Source organism: Mytilus californianus, unplaced genomic scaffold (assembly GCF_021869535.1).
Source record: "Mytilus californianus isolate M0D057914Y unplaced genomic scaffold, xbMytCali1.0.p SCAF_2, whole genome shotgun sequence".
In the NCBI taxonomy this organism is placed as follows: Eukaryota; Metazoa; Mollusca; class Bivalvia; order Mytilida; family Mytilidae; genus Mytilus; species Mytilus californianus.
In genome coordinates this window covers 77,349,279-77,367,409 of record NW_026262668.1, presented here as the reverse complement: position 1 = coordinate 77,367,409, position 18,131 = coordinate 77,349,279, and the positions used below count along the sequence as shown (strand labels likewise).

The 18,131-nt window shown below is 32.7% G+C and overlaps 1 protein-coding gene across 1 annotated transcript; it reads left to right on the top strand.

The window, feature by feature from the left end:
- The first annotated feature begins 7,190 nt into the window (after positions 1-7,190).
- LOC127728262 (uncharacterized) lies at positions 7,191-17,652 on the top strand. The gene is made up of 5 exons (XM_052235548.1): positions 7,191-7,372; positions 12,919-13,061; positions 14,911-15,024; positions 16,475-16,588; positions 17,483-17,652. Exons 1-5 carry the CDS (start codon positions 7,254-7,256, stop codon positions 17,641-17,643), a joined length of 651 nt encoding a protein of 216 aa, XP_052091508.1. The 5' UTR covers positions 7,191-7,253; the 3' UTR covers positions 17,644-17,652.
- Positions 17,653-18,131: the final 479 nt, after the last annotated feature.

The following is an 18,131-nucleotide window of genomic DNA, read 5'->3' as shown; positions in this document are numbered from 1 at the left end:
ACAATACTTAATACACCTCTGAATGTTGAGACTTGGTTTAGCCGTTATGTACTAAGATTGCCTTTTATTAATTCATCTATACTATATGTAGTTATTGTTACACGTTAAAAATCTTAGTTTAAAGTATCGCAAACAAATAACATTCCCGATACTTTTGGTTTTTTTAACTTGTTTTTTTTTTTTTTATTGTTTTTTTTTTTTTCATTCATTTTTTGCAAGGAACGAAGATCTCGATTTTATATCAATGTATAATGCCATGTAATATAAAATCTTCAAATACTGAATTACTGATTTAGAGCATAAGCCTTGAGCAAGCACGCTACTCACGTTAACTGTTAGAAAGATTGAAATCCAAAGTAAAACTTAAACAAAATTAATTACTTTTTCCTTTCTAAAAAGGATATGTATTTATTATTCCGTCCCCTATTTATTGCAAATGTAGACATACGTGGTCCATTAAACATTTAAAAGCGATATATTACGTATTTCGTATTAGTAGAACGTTGTAGCATAATGTCAATTTGTGATTTTCAGACATATCTCTGAATGATTCTCTAACGTGTTGATGCTCATTGTTAAGTTTAGTGGTCGATAGAATTGGTCGCTAGCTTGATTGGTCGCTGGAATTGGTCGCTAGCTTGAGTCTGGTTTGATGTCATGCTCTGATTTTTAATTTTATATCGTAATTATTTGTTTCCAGTTTAATTCGAATGAAAATAAAAATACATGTATAAATTACAATACAACCAATGTATGAGAAAGGAATAGTTTAAGTTTAAATTCAAATGTTGACCAAATGAGATCGATATAAAAAAAAATTCGGGATCTTAGGGTTTTTTTTATAGCATATTTGTTTTATATAAGGAACATTGTCTATCTGCAAGTTTTAAATCGTCAAAAGTAACATGTATATTTTTTTTGTTAATAAAATAAAATAGAGAAAACCCATTGCTGGCAATTATAACAAACAAAGGATATGCCACAAATATACGGGAATGAGAAAATTTAAAACATGAGTCCCGAATGTTTAACTTCCTAAATATTTTGCGACAAAGAAAGCATCGGGAAATGATAAAATATAGAAAGGAAACGGAAACGGGAAGAAATGCAACAAAAGGAATAAATATGCAAAAAATAGGAGAATATGAATTCAAAATCTAATTTATATTAAAAATAAATCTGTGTAAATTTGGACATTATTGTATCGGATTCATTAATGCGAACTGCTGCCGAAAGGAAAATTATCAATTATGGCCTGGAAAGACTGAAAACTCCTGTAAATGAAATTCATTAAAAAAATATCTATACGACCACTTTGAGTTTTATTTGTAAATTTATGCATTTTTTCAGACAAACCGAAATCGGTTACCAAATTCACAACAGTAAATTGACATCATCAATAATATGCTTGAACGCCTGAAACTTTCTTTGAAATCGTCGAAATCGCCTTATTTTGAGGAACGTCGTGAAACGCTAAGTAGTACCAACATCGTGCGCAACGTCAATATCCTCAATTCTGTGCTGCTAGATTTTTTAAGAATTGCTCATGGATTGAGTTCAAACCATGCAAACCATTTATATTCATAGTACTACTAAGATAAATAAGTCACAAAAAAATATTACAATGTTGATCAAATTCAACCATTTTCGATTCAATGCTAATTTTCTGTACTGAAAACTATTTACAATAACCTTGCAGTATAACGATATATATATAAGAAATCACTGGGTCCATTTTAAAACGGTCATTAGAACCGAGTATAGGGGACTCATAATCTTTTCAATTTCATGTCATGCTACCTTTGTTTTTACAGTCAATACTATTCTATTTTTGATATATATTACAGTGGCGAACCCCTGAGTTTAAAAAATAGGGGTAAGAAAACTAAGGAATAGTAATTAAAAATCAGAAAAATTTAATATAAACACAAGTATTCTATTTAAAAGAGGCCTCCCCCAAAAAAATTACAATGAAAAAACCCCCCAAAAAATAGTTAATCCGCTCATTTTCTATTTCCCATTGACAATAACTTTTGAACTGAATGGAATATCTATTAAAAAATGAGAAACAACACTTTATAAATTTCGAAGCGCTTTTCTGGATTTACCTTCACCAGGAACGCTCAAAGCCGAAAATGTGAAAGCCAGGGATGTATAAGAACCGAAACAGTTGAAGAGCTATATGACAAAAGGGATCTAAAAAATATCCAATTCCATCTAAGGTTCTACTTTGCCTGAGGGAGTTGAAACCTTAGTTTCTTTACAATTTTAAAATTAAAAAAACGGTCAATTTTAGATGATTTATTGTTGGATGATTAACGTCCAGTGTCAAATATTTCGTGCATGTTCAGGATGAGAACAAATTGACAACAAAGAAATCTTATCCATTGAATAAATGGTAGGTTACTCTTAAATTTTCACAACGTGGGAGTAGTTTTTATCCGTAATATTTTTGTGAAATAATCCCATAAAATTGAAGTTTTTTTTAAACAGTTGGGTGTGATGAAAAAAAGAATATTTAAAACAAATTCCTTTTAAAATTTGTTGAAAGAAAGTTTTATTTTATGTATCGAAATGTGAAACAAGTGATCATTGACATCCCTACTGGAAGGCTTCTGACAGACTGGGTGTGCGTAAAATAATCGTTATCGATAGTCAATGGCAAACACGTTAAAGGTAAATGATTTGCTACTATTAACAACATACGTATTACGGTTGTCCACACAGTTTCGGTTTTGCCTCTACTGCAGGTCAAGATCTAAATCGTCTCGAGGATTGAAATGTAAAGTTTAGTTCTCAACGATGTTTACATTTTTACGCATAGATAAAGTGGAGCAGAATTTGCTTACCCTTCCGGAGCATATGAGATCACCTTAGTTTTTGGTAAGTTTGTGTTGCTCAGTCTTTTTAGGTAGTGTTGTGTGGACTTTTTTGCATTTTCGGCGTCTTTCGTTTTTCGCAATGGCGTTGTCAGTTTCTCTTCGAATTATGAGTTTTGAATGTCTCCTTGGTCGTATCTTCCGCCTCATTTATAGTTGTATATGAATTTTTCCAAAACATAATTAACTAAAATAGACAAATGGCTCAGTTCAGCGGATTTTAATTATGTAAATAACAAAATGACATGTTGTAAATTAATAAAAAAATTCGTAAGGGTTCCGCGGATCCCAGTGTCTCGCCTACTTTTGCTGTTAATCGCAGGCTCAACATAAAAGGGGAAAAAAATTAATAAAAATATTCCTCTCTATACTATCTTTTGATTGTAAGTAGCTTCTGTCCAAGTTTGGTAAAAATCCAGGATAGTTTATGAATCTAATAAATGTTTTAAAAACTTAAACTGCAGACTGTATGTAATGTTAACTGGAAGAAAAACTAAGTCCATTTATAAGTAAAATACGGAAAAAATGGAACAAAATTTTAACAAAATTTCCTTCTAGATACTAGCTTTTAATCATAAACAAGCTTCTGTCCAAGTTTGGTACAAATCCAAGATAGTTTAAGAAAGTTGTTAAAATTTTAAAAACCGCAATTTTTATACGTGTGCATGCAAAACAAATTTCTTGGCAGAGGGGTCTAAATACAGCACAAACAACATTTTCCAAAAGACCAAAAAAGTGAAAAAGTATATTTTAACAAAACGCATTTGACTAGCAGGTCGAACAACTGATGTTCTTAAACCCTGCTGACTGCCATTGGCGATTGCCAAATAAACGGATCACGAGATGTAACAAAATGGATCTTATAATAATTTATTACTAAACAGAAAACAATAAACCTGCGGAAAAGATGGTATACCGCAAACATGAGGTGCAAAAATTTGTACACCATATCCGGATTTCGACAATTAATGTCTCTATAGTGATATATACACGTATAAGCCATATTTAAATACTATACATTTTTTTTGTAATGTGTGTGTGTTTTATTGTTTTCGGGAGGTGCAAGGGGGGGGGGGGGGGGGGGTAGGTGGGTTGGGTAGGGGGTGGAGACAATTATATGTTCAGGGTTGTAAATTCAGAGGTTGCCATTGGTTTCTGTCCGTCATGTTTGTTTTTTGTTAATTGTTTTGTATTGAATCAAGCCGTTGGTTTTCTCGTTTGAATTGTTGTCATGTAGAAGTGTTTTGTATCTGACTCTAAGGTCTGCTTTGTGTTGTAGACCGTACAGTGATCTATAGTTGCTTCCATCCATGTCATTTGGATTCTGGTGGATAATTGTCTCATTGTTCTACATACCACATCTCCTTATTTTTGTACAGACTGCAAAAATCAGTTGGATATGGTTTGACTCATCAAATCGGTATATCGCACAAAATCACTAACAGAAAGACAAAGGAAACAAAATACCGATCTAAGAGTACTTGCACTTACTGAAAGAATAAAGCGCAATTTTAACTAATATATAAACTATATTTTCCCCAGACTGAAATATCAATCAGTTTAGCTCTGGTGGATTTGGTGTAAATGTCATAAGCATTATGAGAAACACGCGACCTGTGCAATGCATACATATAAGTATCAACAGGAAGTAGATGTAAGTTTTGAAAACTGGATAGCAACACATTTTAGTTATGGATAAACACAATATTTAAAGATATTACTACAACCTTTGTTCAAAATAAGTTTACATGGAGCATACTTGAATTTACGAGCACATAGGATGGGATATCCCGTTTGTAATAAGATATCTACAGATAAAGGCAAACTTCCAGACCAAATAGTTGTGCCTATAAAATGATTTAGTACATGTGTTAAGTAATATGTTGAAATGTAATAACTTATGTGTTATACATAAATGATTTAATTTTAGATGTAACACGTCTTCTGATTGGCTGAAAGTTTTTTGTCGCTCATAGACATAATTTTGTCATGTGACCGTGACGTCATCAACTTTTTTCACTATGATGATTTACTTAAAATGGAATTGAGAAATTAAATTATAAGGAATAATGTATACTTAAATCTATAACGTCACTACAGAAACGGGCAAAACGAACGCTTCGGGAAATATATACACCGTAAGAAGAGACCAAAGGAACATCCCCATCCAAAAAAAGAAAATTAACAATAGTAACGAAAAATATAAAGTAAAGAGCTTTCCGTGTGAAACTAAATATCCAAATCAAGAAAAGGACAATTATCGGCTATTCATTTAAGATTTATTTAAAGTCAGTTCGTCCGGTCAGAATGGGGACGTTAAATCGGATGCCTCGTTTTAAGAGAGTGCCACGCTCTTTGCACGTTAAGAACCCTAGCAACAACTCTTTGAAGGGTCCGTAGGTGACCTGTTGTTAGGCTAAATTTCTTTCCCTATCCAATATACCCTCATTTCCCGTGGCAGTCTAAATTTCTCCGACCTTAATCCCGGACGCTTCTATTACAGAACCTACCTATTGTATTTATTATTAATTTGTTCTCGTTCTGAATATGCATGAAATATTTGCCACTGGACGTTAAACAACCAACAATCAATCATTTAAAGTCAGTTTCTTAAGTAAATTTCCGCAGTATAATAAGAAATTCTTGCTTATTCAAACCATAAATATCATCAAGGTAACCTCAAGTTTTATTTAATTTTTCTATTAAATGAAATTAAGGCGTATCTTTACTGAGTTTGGTAAAATAAAATTGGAATTCATAACAGGCACATGTCTGTTATTAAAGGAGAACAATTGGTACCCATGGGAATACACACAACCTGTCCATAAACTTTATTGCAATAACGTGTTGTAGCAAATAAATTTACAATCATATTTTACAAGTACTATTTGAGTATAAAGACCACTTCTGTTTGATAAGATGATGTGGAAGTATAGTGCAGAGAGTTGAAAAGCATAGTTCAGTACCTAGACAAAAGACAAACTATTTGTATAGAGCTTTATATTTCAGAAATAAGAAGACCTGGAAGCTTCATACCTTGTATGCAGATACCTAATGTGACGAAGTTCTCGTCTGTCATATGTCCATGGTTCTTGGCCTCATTTTCATGGGTCAGTGACTGCTTGAAAAAAAAATACGGTTTTTTCTAAAAGTGAAATACTCTCTTATTATGAGTAATAGGATACTAGTAACTACATTTGGTATAAGGGTTCCCTGTTTGGTCTACATGTCTGTCAGGTAGGGTTCACCTGCCCTTGATCTCGTTTCAAGGACCAGAGATCAAGGTTAAAGTTACGTGATCAAGTCCGTTTCTCTGATACTATAAGCAGTAGGTCAACTATATTTGGTGTATGGAATGATTGTAAGGTGCACATGTCCGACTGGAAGGTTTCATCTGACCTTGACCTCAATTTCATGGTTCATTGGACAATTAATAGTTTTTGTGGCATGGTCTATTTCTCAGATACTATAAGCAATAGGTAAAGTATATTTATTTTTGTATGGAATAATTGTAAGGTGTGCATGTCTGTCTGGCAGGTTTCATATGACCTTGACCTCATCCTCATGGATCATTGGTCAATGATAGGTTTTTGTGTTTATGTCATTTTATCAGTTACTGTAAACTATAGGTCAACTATGTTTGGTGTATGGAATTATTGTAAGGTGTACATGTCTGTCTTGGAGGGTTCATATTACCAGGACTTCATTTTCATGGTTCAATGGTCAATGTTAATATTTTGTGGTTTGGTCTGTTTTTCAGGTACTATAAGCGATAGGACCACTATATTTGGTGTATGGAATGATTGTTAGGTGTATATGTCTGTCTGGCACGGTTCATCTGACCGTGACTTCATTTTCATGGATCGTTGATAATGTTAAGTTTATGTGATACCTTCATATTACAGACTTTCAACATGGATTCAATCATAATTAAAACAGGCGAGACATTTCAGCGTGTGCACTCTTGTTTTTAGAATTCAGCACATTGTCTAGCTCAACTTGAGTACAATAATTGGTTAATTGATCAATGAATAATATTATAACACCCCCTCCCCCACAAGTTAAAATGTGCTAGTTTTATTATCAAATACGTGTATCACAAACGGCGTTCAAATAAGCTAGTAGAAAAAAAATATTTTGCTGACAAGATCAAGTTCCATTTGTGTTCTTGTTTAGATTTTTTATTATCAAATACGTGTACCACAAACGGCGTTCAAATAAGCTAGTAGAAAAAAAAATTTGCTGATAAGATCAAGTTCCTGTTCTTGTTTATATTTTCTTTAATAATTGATAAATTTATTTTTAGATTACAATAAAATAAAATACACACAGCAAATACGTGTTCACACCAGACGGCACGCGAAGTTCGTGACAATGGCTTCATTTGGAAAGGATATGCGTCAGAAAGAGTTCACACTTGAAGAAGATTATTGTTTTATAAATCACGGAGCCCACGGAGCTGTACCCAAAAAGGTACAACAGGCTAGAAAAATGTAAGTATCCATGAGATCCATTATCAGCAGCATGTTCAAATAAGTTGCTTTCTTTAAAAAAAGAAATGCAATCGTAAATCCAAATGCTTGTTTGGCATTAGATATAAGATAATTGTTTAAAAAAAAAGATTTTTTGTTTTATATCATTTTTGTTATATAAGAATTAGAAACTGACAGTGACTGTTTACTTAAAGTAAATACTGTTTAATGTGGGGTAAAATATTTTTTTATCCCACTCTCCCAAAAGACATCATGTAAAGTCACCCACTTGATGTTCCATTCTAAGATGCTGGTTTTTGTTTTTAAATTAGAGTTAGTTTTTAGGCTAAAGTTCAAATGCAAATGTGAAGAAATTTAATTAATTAATGATGATATGTGTTTAAGAAATGCAATACGTGAACCTGTAAAATAGCCGTTTTTATTGGAATTTGTTCATGGTTATTTGAACAATGGCTTGATATTGATCATTACTAAGATCCTTACACCTGCTCTGCAAGGTTTTGTTATGCTTAGGGTAGCAAGCATTGGCAATTTTAAGTTTTGTGCTTTGTGTATGCTCTTAAAAGTTTTAAGATGACAAACCTCTTTTGTTAAAAACAAACACTTTTAAAACCTTTAACTCGCTTTGAAGATATTTTCCGGATGTCCCTTTTTATTTTGATGTTTTCTTATATTTTAAATTGTGGGTCAAGAAAGGCCTGCAAGTTTAATAGTAAATATATACAATTTGAATCGCACTGTATCCTCTTCACCTTGATGACCGAAACCAATTCATTAAAAAAGATATTTATAGCCTAGACAAAACAGCTTACACCTTGTCCTTATAAACAAACAAACAAAATTGAAAAAAAAAAAAAAACTAACATGAAATTACCACTGATCAGTATACCCATCACCTAAATATGAGTTTGTTTAAAGGTCACATTTATGAACTGTTGTAAGGTGTTCCTTTTTGTCGAGCCTTCGACTTTAGTCGAAAAAGCGAGATAAAGCGATTCTACATTCCGTCGGTGTCGTCGGCGGTGGCGTCCACAAATATTCACTCTGTGGTTAAAGTTTTTGAAATTTTAATAACTTTCTTAAACTATTCTGGATTTGTACCAAACTTGGACAGAAGCTTGTTTATGATCATAAGATAGTATCCAGAAGTAAATTTTGTAAGAATAAAATTCCATTTTTCCGTATTTTACTTACAAATGGACTTAGTTTTTTTCTGCTGGGAAACAATACATTCACTCTGTGGTTAAAGTTTTTAAAATTCTAATAACTTTCTTAAACTATCCTGGATTTGTACCAAACTTGGACAGAAGCTTGTTTATGATCATAAGATAGTATCCAGAAGTAAATTTTGTAAAAATGAAATTCCATTTTTTCCGTATTTTACTTATAAATGGACATAGTTTTCTGCTGGGATACAATACATTCACTCCGAGGTTAAAGTTTTTTTTAAATTTTAATAACTTTCTTATACTATCCTGGATTTGTACCAAACTTGGACAGAAGCTTATTTATGATTAAAAGCTAGTATCTAGAAGGAATTTTTTTGTTAAAATTTTGTACCTGTTTATCTGTATTTTACTTATAAATGGACTTTTCTACCAGTTAACATTACATACAGTCTGAAGTTAAATTTTTTAGATATATAAACTATCCTGGATTTTTACCAAACTTGGACAGAAGCTTCTTAAAATAACAAAAAATAGTATTGAGAGGAATATTTTTATTGATGTTTTTCCTCATTTTTGTTGAGCCTGCGATTTACAGTAAAAGTAGGCGAGACACTGGGTTCCGCGGAACCCTTACGATTTGTTTTTATCTGAACACGATGTTTTCATTAAATATTAAAGGGTGTCTTTTACATGGTAAAATTAAACTACTGTCTTATGGTATGTATGTAAATTCTTTTAAACCAGGTGTATTCATAAGCACATGTCCCAAGTCCGAAGCATGTTGTTTAGTGGTTGTCTTTTTTTGGTGCAGTTCATATTTGCTTTTTGTTTCTGGTTTGAAGTTAAATTAGATCTGTTTGTTTTTTCCTGTTTAAATTGTTTTTTACAGTGTTTTGCGGCCCTCGGTAGGATGCTGTCCAATGTGAGCCAAGCTTTTGTGTTGAAGGCTGAATTATAACTATAATTGCTAATTTTGACTACACTGTGTTTTGATGGAGAGTTGTCTTCCTACCACATTTAAAAAGATATTCCCTGACATTTGACAAATCCATTAGAATAATCGAGATATTCAAATTGAACTGAAGTTGCCTAGTAGGTTTCTTACATTGACCCGGCTATCCTTTTTCTCTCTTGCTGGATAGTTTTATACTGGTCATTTGGGGGCACTGTGTAGCCTATTGATCAGTGAGATGGCTCAAAATCTTCTCACACTATTTTACATTTTCGTACTTAATACTAGTATATTAAAACCGAAAATTCATCATCTGATCGTCTTTATGAAATAATAATTTATTTTTTTTATTTTGACGAACATTTTGAAGAGCATTAATTACTACAGGCCGAACATATAGTTAGATAATCTGTTCCCTGACCAAGATAACTATAAATAGAAATTAATTTTTCTTATCTCTGCCTGCATCTGTCATCACTCGGTGTCTATTAATTAATAGACATTTGATATTAAGGAAATAACGTTGCAATATTTAAGCAAAGAAAATTGCAATTTTAAAGAAAATAAAAACTATTCAAGGACGTATATCAATTTAGATTATATACGTCCTTGGTCTATCCTAGACGTTAAATTTCAATAAAGTGCAAGAAAGACTTCATTTTAATTTCAGTATTGTCCTTTAGTTAGTCCCACAAGGACGTTGAGGTATGAAAATTATGAAATAGCCTGCTTCGTACATTATGTACATTTTCCCTAGACACGGAATCTTAAGTGAAATACTAGTAATACTTCTTTTATATATTTTAGTTTTAACAAATCTCGTTTCGAATATAAATCGCATTGTTTACGTGAAATCTTATCTCTTATCTAAACACAGCTGGTTTCAACGTTTGACTCTAATTAGAATAACTACGCGCATATGTAAGGTAAATATTAGCAGCTTGTAATTGCGTGCAAGTAAGTATTCAAATGCTTATTAGAGTAGCTTGCGTCATAATAAATTTCGCATCATATGTAACATATCTCTATAGCAACTTTAAGTTGCTAATGATTCAACAGGTCAAATAATAAGCTATTGCGCATGTATATGAAAGGTGGCCATAGAAAGAAACAGATGTATTCCGAATAACATCCGGTGTTCCGAAAGACTACGGACATCGTCCAATATATACTGCGTAAACCCTCAGGGGTTTACGCAATGAGGTCCGATTCTCCACAACATGGATTCCTTACAGACCATATCGTTTTGATGGTTCTCGGGTAGATACAATATATTTCGAGAAAAAAAAACAGTACAACGATAAATCTTTTCCAAGTAATATGGAGCGAGTTACTTGAAATTATTATGTTAAGGAAATTATTGAACCAATGAATATACACTAAAATAAGTCCTCTATGTACGAGTTTTTTTACATTTATTAGGCATCCATAATCTCGGGGTTTAGGTCAATGCATACGGAAAAACTATTTGCGGATTAGTGTTCGGGAGGACAATAATGCAATAGCAGTAGATTTCTAAAGATTTTGATAAGATAAATTATTTTTTTTAAAAGAGAGTCCATATGCACACGTGTTTTATAGTTAAACATAGCCTTTAAAGCATATAAAACATTTTCAACTTTTTTTTTCTAAGAATTATCATTTAACTTTAATATATAAGAAATGTATTTCAAGAAAACATATTAATTATACATCCCGTGTTGAAACGAGATAGCATAGGGGATATCGTTTTTTCATAAAACAGGATTGAACATTACGAAGTGGTTTTGTGAAAGAGTTAAAAACTTAAAATTGTTTTAAAGGCCACAGTATATTATTATATCGTAAATGCAATTGATATAATCATGGAAGTATTATATTGATATAATGTAGCGGACCGTTGTATACTATTGGACCATATGAAGACATTGAGATGCCATTTGATTGTCTAAGTCGTTGGATTGCTGTAATGTAATTACTGTATACATTTTCTTTCATTCTGAACAATTTGTATAAATGTTCAATGCTTAGGAGGAAAATAATTTTTTAGAATATAGCAAAGTGCTCTCGACCAATGGAATTATAGGATTTGGTGTTCCTTAATTGTGAAGAATGAATGTAAATCCTGTTCTTAGTAAGGGATTATCCTACTGTTAAGGCCTGCTTACAGTTAAAAAAGAATTTCTATAAATGAGTTACAAATGCCCCAAAGTAAATTTTCAGCTTGAAAAGATTAATGATTGAAACTGAATAAAAGTTGAATTTCGAAACAAACAAAAAATATTTAAATAAGTTTTAAATTTACCAGTGCAGTAAAATTGATAATTAATGTTATTTATAACTTCAGAATTATAAAAAATAAACAATATCAAAGCAATGCAAAATGCATTTTATTTAAACAATGACAATGGCTTCATTTGGAAAGGAAAAGATATGCGTCAGAAAGAGTTCACACTTGAAGAAGATTATTGTTTTATACATCACGGAGCCCAAGGAGCTGTACCCAAAAAGGTACAACAGACTAGAAAAATTAAAGTATCCATGAGATCTATTATCAGCAGCATGTTCAAATGAGGTCCAATTCTCCACAACAGGGATTCCTTACAGACCATATCGTTTTGATGGTTCTCGGGTAGATACAATATGTTTCGAGAAAAAAAAAACCAGTACAATGATAAATCTTTTCCAAGTAATATGGAACGAGTTACTTGAAATTATAATGTTAAGGAAATTATTGAACCAATGAATATACACTAAAATAAGTCCTCTATGTACGAGTTTTTTACATTTATTAGGCATCCATAATCTCGGGGTTTAGGTCAATGCATACGGAAAAACTATTTGCGGATTAGTGTTCGGGAGGACAATAATTCAATAACAGTACATTTCTAAAGATCCTTTTTGCAATTGAAATGATATAATGACATTATGTAGCGGACAGTTGTCTACTGTTGGACCATATAAAGACCTTATGTAGTTGGGTTGCTGTAATGTAGTTACTGCATGCATTTTCTTTCATTTTGAACTATTTGTATAAATGTTCAATGCTTAGGAAGAAACACAATTTTGTAGACGGTTCATATATTAAATTACAATGATTAATTACGGGCTAGAAAAAAATGGGTAGAATTGCGGAATAGTATCAAAGTTGAGTTGAAGTCATGACTTATATTTTTAAAGTTTATTTTCCTGTCCTAATAGTCCTTTTTGTGTTTGTTAGGTTTTCATACAGTATATCCTTATTTCTTGCACAGTGTATATACACACACGTGATAACGATACCATTGAAATATAAGATCGTGACATCATGTTTACATTGCTGTGGCGACTTGGACGAATTCATTGAATATAAAGAAATTAAAATAACGTAGTTCTTAGTATTAAAAAACAAACTTTAAGTCTCCGTTTATATTTATTACTGATGTATGGTATAAATTCAACGACAGAATCTTAGATGAAATAGACAGACACCCAGAGAAATGGTTTCGTCATACAAGAAAGAAAAAGTGGATTGCAGCAAGAAATGCCATAGCTAACTTCGTTAATGCTAATCCAGAAGATCTTGTATTTGTTGATAATGTAACAACAGGTAAAATGTCTGTGTATGTGTATGAGATAGGTACTATCAATTTTTGCGTGTCAACCAAATAGACTTTGGTCAAAGTGAATCAGAAAAAAAATCAACAAATCACAGTTACATACCTTGCCAAAAATACATTATTTCTCAAATTAAGGAGCAGCAATACATTTTTGACTTCCTTTAAGGATTATGGTTGATGACCATAATCGCCTTCAAACATTGCCTTCATCGTAACTAAAATAGAAATTTTTACAGAAAAAATTCAACCAAATTCTGAAAAAATCATAAGAAGCCTGAGGACCAATTGCAACAAAACAGTTCCGTAATATATTGAAGATTCTCTTTTAGTATTATGGTTTATGACTAAATCTCACTTCAAGCATGGTCTGTTATTAAAAAATGGAACATTCGGCAATAAATTCAATTGTTTGCATTGCCCAATCAAAAATCTTAAACTCTGCTGCTTATTTTAGTTAGTAGTTCATAGTTTTGTACGGAAGATGTATTTTGATCGCGTAAATAAGGTAACTTTCAATGAAAACAATAGAAATTTTACAGTTTTGGCCTGATATCTTATAAAATAAAATCGATTTACATCCTATTTAAACCAACCAAGGACACTTTTTTGAAGGTGTATGGTTGAAATAAATTACAGCAGTAAAGTATCACTCTGGGTGAAAAACAAATTCGTTAAATAAAATGATTTTTTAAAAGTAGTTTTGAACTTACTGAATGGGAGAAATTTAGGAATTGGAATTACTAAGTGCATTTTACCCAAGCAAATAGAATGATCTTAGTATCATTACCAAAGACATTGAACGACATCTCATGCAAAAATGTTTAATTGTGAACCCGATGAATCATGCAGTTTTTATCATAATAAGTAAGAGCTTCAGATGAGTTGAAGTGTACATTGGATAAAAAGGCTGGAATAACTTCAATAAAATATTATTCAAACGACCTCAACAATCTACTGAATTGCTCTCAAATAAAATGTGATTAAAAAGATATAAAAAAACCACCAAGGGATGACAGAGGTATAATATACGGTTATCCCTTGACTTCTCCTAGCCGGAAATAACCAACACAAAAGTGTGACGTCCGTTTTGGTGTATGGTATATCTACATTCCCACCAACTGCCGGTTGGAATGGGACTTAAAATCCGATGATTTGTGAGGGGAGGGGCCACGCACTCGTAAGAATCAGTGTACCAAGGACAAGTATAGGTTGTTCGTTGTAAGGAAAAAACAACAATACTCGTTTTCCAGTTGTAAAAAGACATTCTCGCCTTTCATTCCCGGCCCCCTTTGCAGAATCTACCTACGATTTATTGTTGATTTGTTTTCGTCTCGAATCAGCATGCAATATTAAGCAAACGACAATCAGTTCATCAATCTAAAAGATAACAAAAGAGAAATTGAGGACATTGAAAAGTCGATACAACTCAAAAGCAGCATTGAACATAAAAAAGGGGAAACAGTGTGATATAAAATAGTTATCGAGACCAAAAGGTTGCTATACGAGTTAATATTTTTTTTTACTAAAAACATCATTTTGAAAAAAGAAAATAGCTACTGCAGTAGTTTTCCAAATGCGGTTGCGTGTGGCGAATTCCGGGATAGCTGGACACTAGTCTTAAAATTCAAAACTGATAATAGCAAAAATTCTTATAAAACGTGTACGATATCAGATCCTACGCTTTTTATTCATCTTGTGGTGTCTGTTGAGACTTTTATTAGAATTATCAAATTGAAATAGATAATTAACTAAATAAAGGTATTTTTCATGTTGTATAAACATTTTTTTGCACGCAAACTTTGTTTATACATATATATATATATATATTGTATATCGTAGGTGTCAATACCATATTACGCTCTATTAGATTCAGACCCGATGATATCATACTATACACAAACCAGTCATACCCTGGGGTGCAAAAGGCATGTCAGGCCACCGCTCGTTTTTCTGGTAAGTTTTGTGTACTTTGATTGTCACCACTTTATATTTTAATATCAAGTATGCCAGTACAGAACGAGGAAAACTGGGGAACAAAATATATTTTGCAACAATATTTCTAACCTCTTAACACTGTTCAGAGGGAAAAAATAATCTTCATTGTACCAGACAATCACCAGTGCTGTAAAATTCACTGCTTTGGTTTCAATATAGAAACAAGTGCCTGTAATAAATTAAGTACAAACAATCTAAAGGACTGTTGGTATGTTTTTGTTCGTCCACCAAAAAGAAAATAGCATTATGTAATTATTTGTTATCAGTGGTCTAGAACATTGTAGTAAATCACAATTTTGTGGTGAACATTTTTGAAAATATTACCCACAGTACAACAGAAGTCTGAGACAGTGAATACCTAGCCTACATAATAGCCATGCCGGAGTGACAATATTAAAAGTATATACATGTATGAGTTTTCCTAAGTTCAGCCAATCAGAAACAAGAAAATGTTATTTCTGACATACTTATTGACAAATCGGCACAAAAGTAACAAAACTTAGAACGGATCGTGTAAGGGACATCTCTATAATATTTAGTTTTATCCTTTTCAGTTGTTCTCAAGAAAAAGATACACATATGAAAACTTAACGGACGAACGATGGAGGACGTCTGCCGCCAAGTGATGGCAAAAAACTGACATGGCATTCGACCATGTGATATTTAAACCCAACTATAGGATTCTCATGTTTCTGGAATAAATTTTAACAGGTACGCACCTGACCACAAATTTCGAAAGCCAAAACTATAAAACGTTAGAGAAAATACAAATCCGTGAAAGAGCCTGAATTGGACAGCCTGATGTAAAAACTCAAGACCAACTCTGGCTTATGGAGATTGGACAGCCTGATGTAAAAACTCAAGACCAACTCTGGCTTATGGAGATTAGACAGCCTGATGTAAAAACTCAAGACCAACACTGGCTTATGGAGATTGGACAGCCTGATGTAAAAACTCAAGACCAACTCTGGCTTATGGAGTTGCAGCCTGAGTTTTAGCACAATTACATTATTTATCAACTGGAAATTTAGATACAAAATGTATCATCTAAATCATGCCGACACGATGGCTACTGGACGGATGATACCCTCGGTTACCGGGAAATAATTGTCTTCCATCAGCGGCACTGACCCAGTGGTAGTAAAAAAAAATTAATAGGACTTTTATGCGCACAACACATGTTCTGGTATATTCTTCATCAAACACGCTCGTGGTCAAAAATTTTGAAAGCTATAAATATACATTTGAGAGCATAAAAACCAAAAACAGCAAAAACCGTCTGAGAGAAATTTTGCCTGAGGGAATTTCAACCTTAGTTCTAAAAGAATTTAAAATTTCACGAACTAGAAATCTACTTAGAAAATGCATAATTTCGATCGTTTCTTTAACGTATTAGCTGTCATTTCAGACATACGATCAGAATGTCTGCATCTAAAGTATCCAGTTCAAACAGATAAAGAGATCGTAAAACAATACGCAGAATATTTCGAGAAAAATCCAAACATACGACTTGTACTTATTGGTGAGTGATTATTCCATGCACTATATAAATATATTTGAAGTACTAGAGCATTTGTTGTAACTGGACCATAATTGTATATAGCACAAACAAGAGTACACATGAATGCTTAACTGATCATGATTGAATTTATGTTGAAAGTTTTAAGAAAAAGGTTATGGTTTACCACAAAAATCGGCATTATAAATGATCCATGTAAATGAAGTGAAGGTCAGGTGTCCGCCAAATAATCATTTCATACACCAAATATAGTTAACATTTTGCTTATATAATCTGAGAAACAGACATAACATAGAAAAGTGAACACTGAACATGTTGTTAAGATTTAAAGAACACTGCCAGACGGACATGTACACCATACACCAAATAAAGTCTTATATTGCTTATAATGTCTGAGCAACAGACCTAACTACAAAACCTTAACGAGGATTTTTAAACAATGAAAAAGAGATCAAGGTCAGATGAACCTGCCAGAGAGAAATATCAAACTTTATACAAATATTTAACGCCGTCGTTGTCGTCGCCGCCGGATTAGCACCCCTATGTCTCGCACATGAAAAAAAATATACACACGCAGTTACTTTCAGAATAAAGAATTCGCGAATAACTGAGCATTGGAACCACGAACCTCAATCAAACAGCTAATACTCTGAACTATTGAACCTTATCTAATTGATACTGATAACCTTCGAAATATTAGCAGTCCCCGTAATACATTGCGTAACACTTTCATTTCACGTAATATCAACTCTTCTCACAATGAAATACTCGATATAACGACTTTTGTAAAAGTAAGCGTTAATCCCATTCGGATTTCTTGAAGTACACACATATCGAGCGGAATTAATCTAGTTATACAATCATGTTACCGAAACAATAAATATTTATTTCTTACAGACCACATAATCTGTTTTTCTGGGCTTAAAATGCCCGTTGAAAAATTAGTGATGCTGTGCAAAGAACATGGAATACTGTGCATGATAGATGGTGCGCATGCTCCTGGGCAAGTTCATTTGGATATAGAATCGCTGAATGCCGATTTCTATACTGGTGATTAAATATTCTTTCAAAACATTGTATCATTGACACCGAAAACTGTGTACCATTACTTTACACACGAAAATTTAAATAATTTTTGAACACAATTATTTCCTGCATTTTGAAAGCCAGAATATTCATTTTCACCCTGTCTTGTGCAAAATTATTTTTTTCAGTTCAATCTTACCAGACCAGGATAAAAAATAAGGAGATGTGGTATAGTTGCCAATAAGACAATCTACTATCAAAGTCCGAATTACGTGGAATTAAACAAATATGACAGACATCAATCAACGATAACCACTGAATTATAGGTTACCGGACAGGAATACATACAGAATGTGGCGCGGTTACACATGTTTGTGAGCGCTCAACCCTACCCTAACCTGGGATAATGGCGTAGCAGCACAACATAAAAACAAACTATAAAAATCAGTTGGAAATGGCTTGACTCGTCAGATTGGCACGAAGCACAAAAACTAACGACACAAAGTTACGATCTAATAGT

Bases quoted from the DNA above. Each gene is read 5' to 3' on its own strand.
- LOC127728262 (XM_052235548.1), top strand. From the start codon at position 7,254: ATGGCTTCATTTGGAAAGGATATGCGTCAGAAAGAGTTCACACTTGAA. The intron at 7,373-12,918 runs GTAAGTATCCAT...ATTCAACGACAG, and splicing joins GTACAACAGGCTAGAAAAAT to AATCTTAGATGAAATAGACA. The intron at 13,062-14,910 runs GTAAAATGTCTG...TGTATATCGTAG, and splicing joins TGTTGATAATGTAACAACAG to GTGTCAATACCATATTACGC.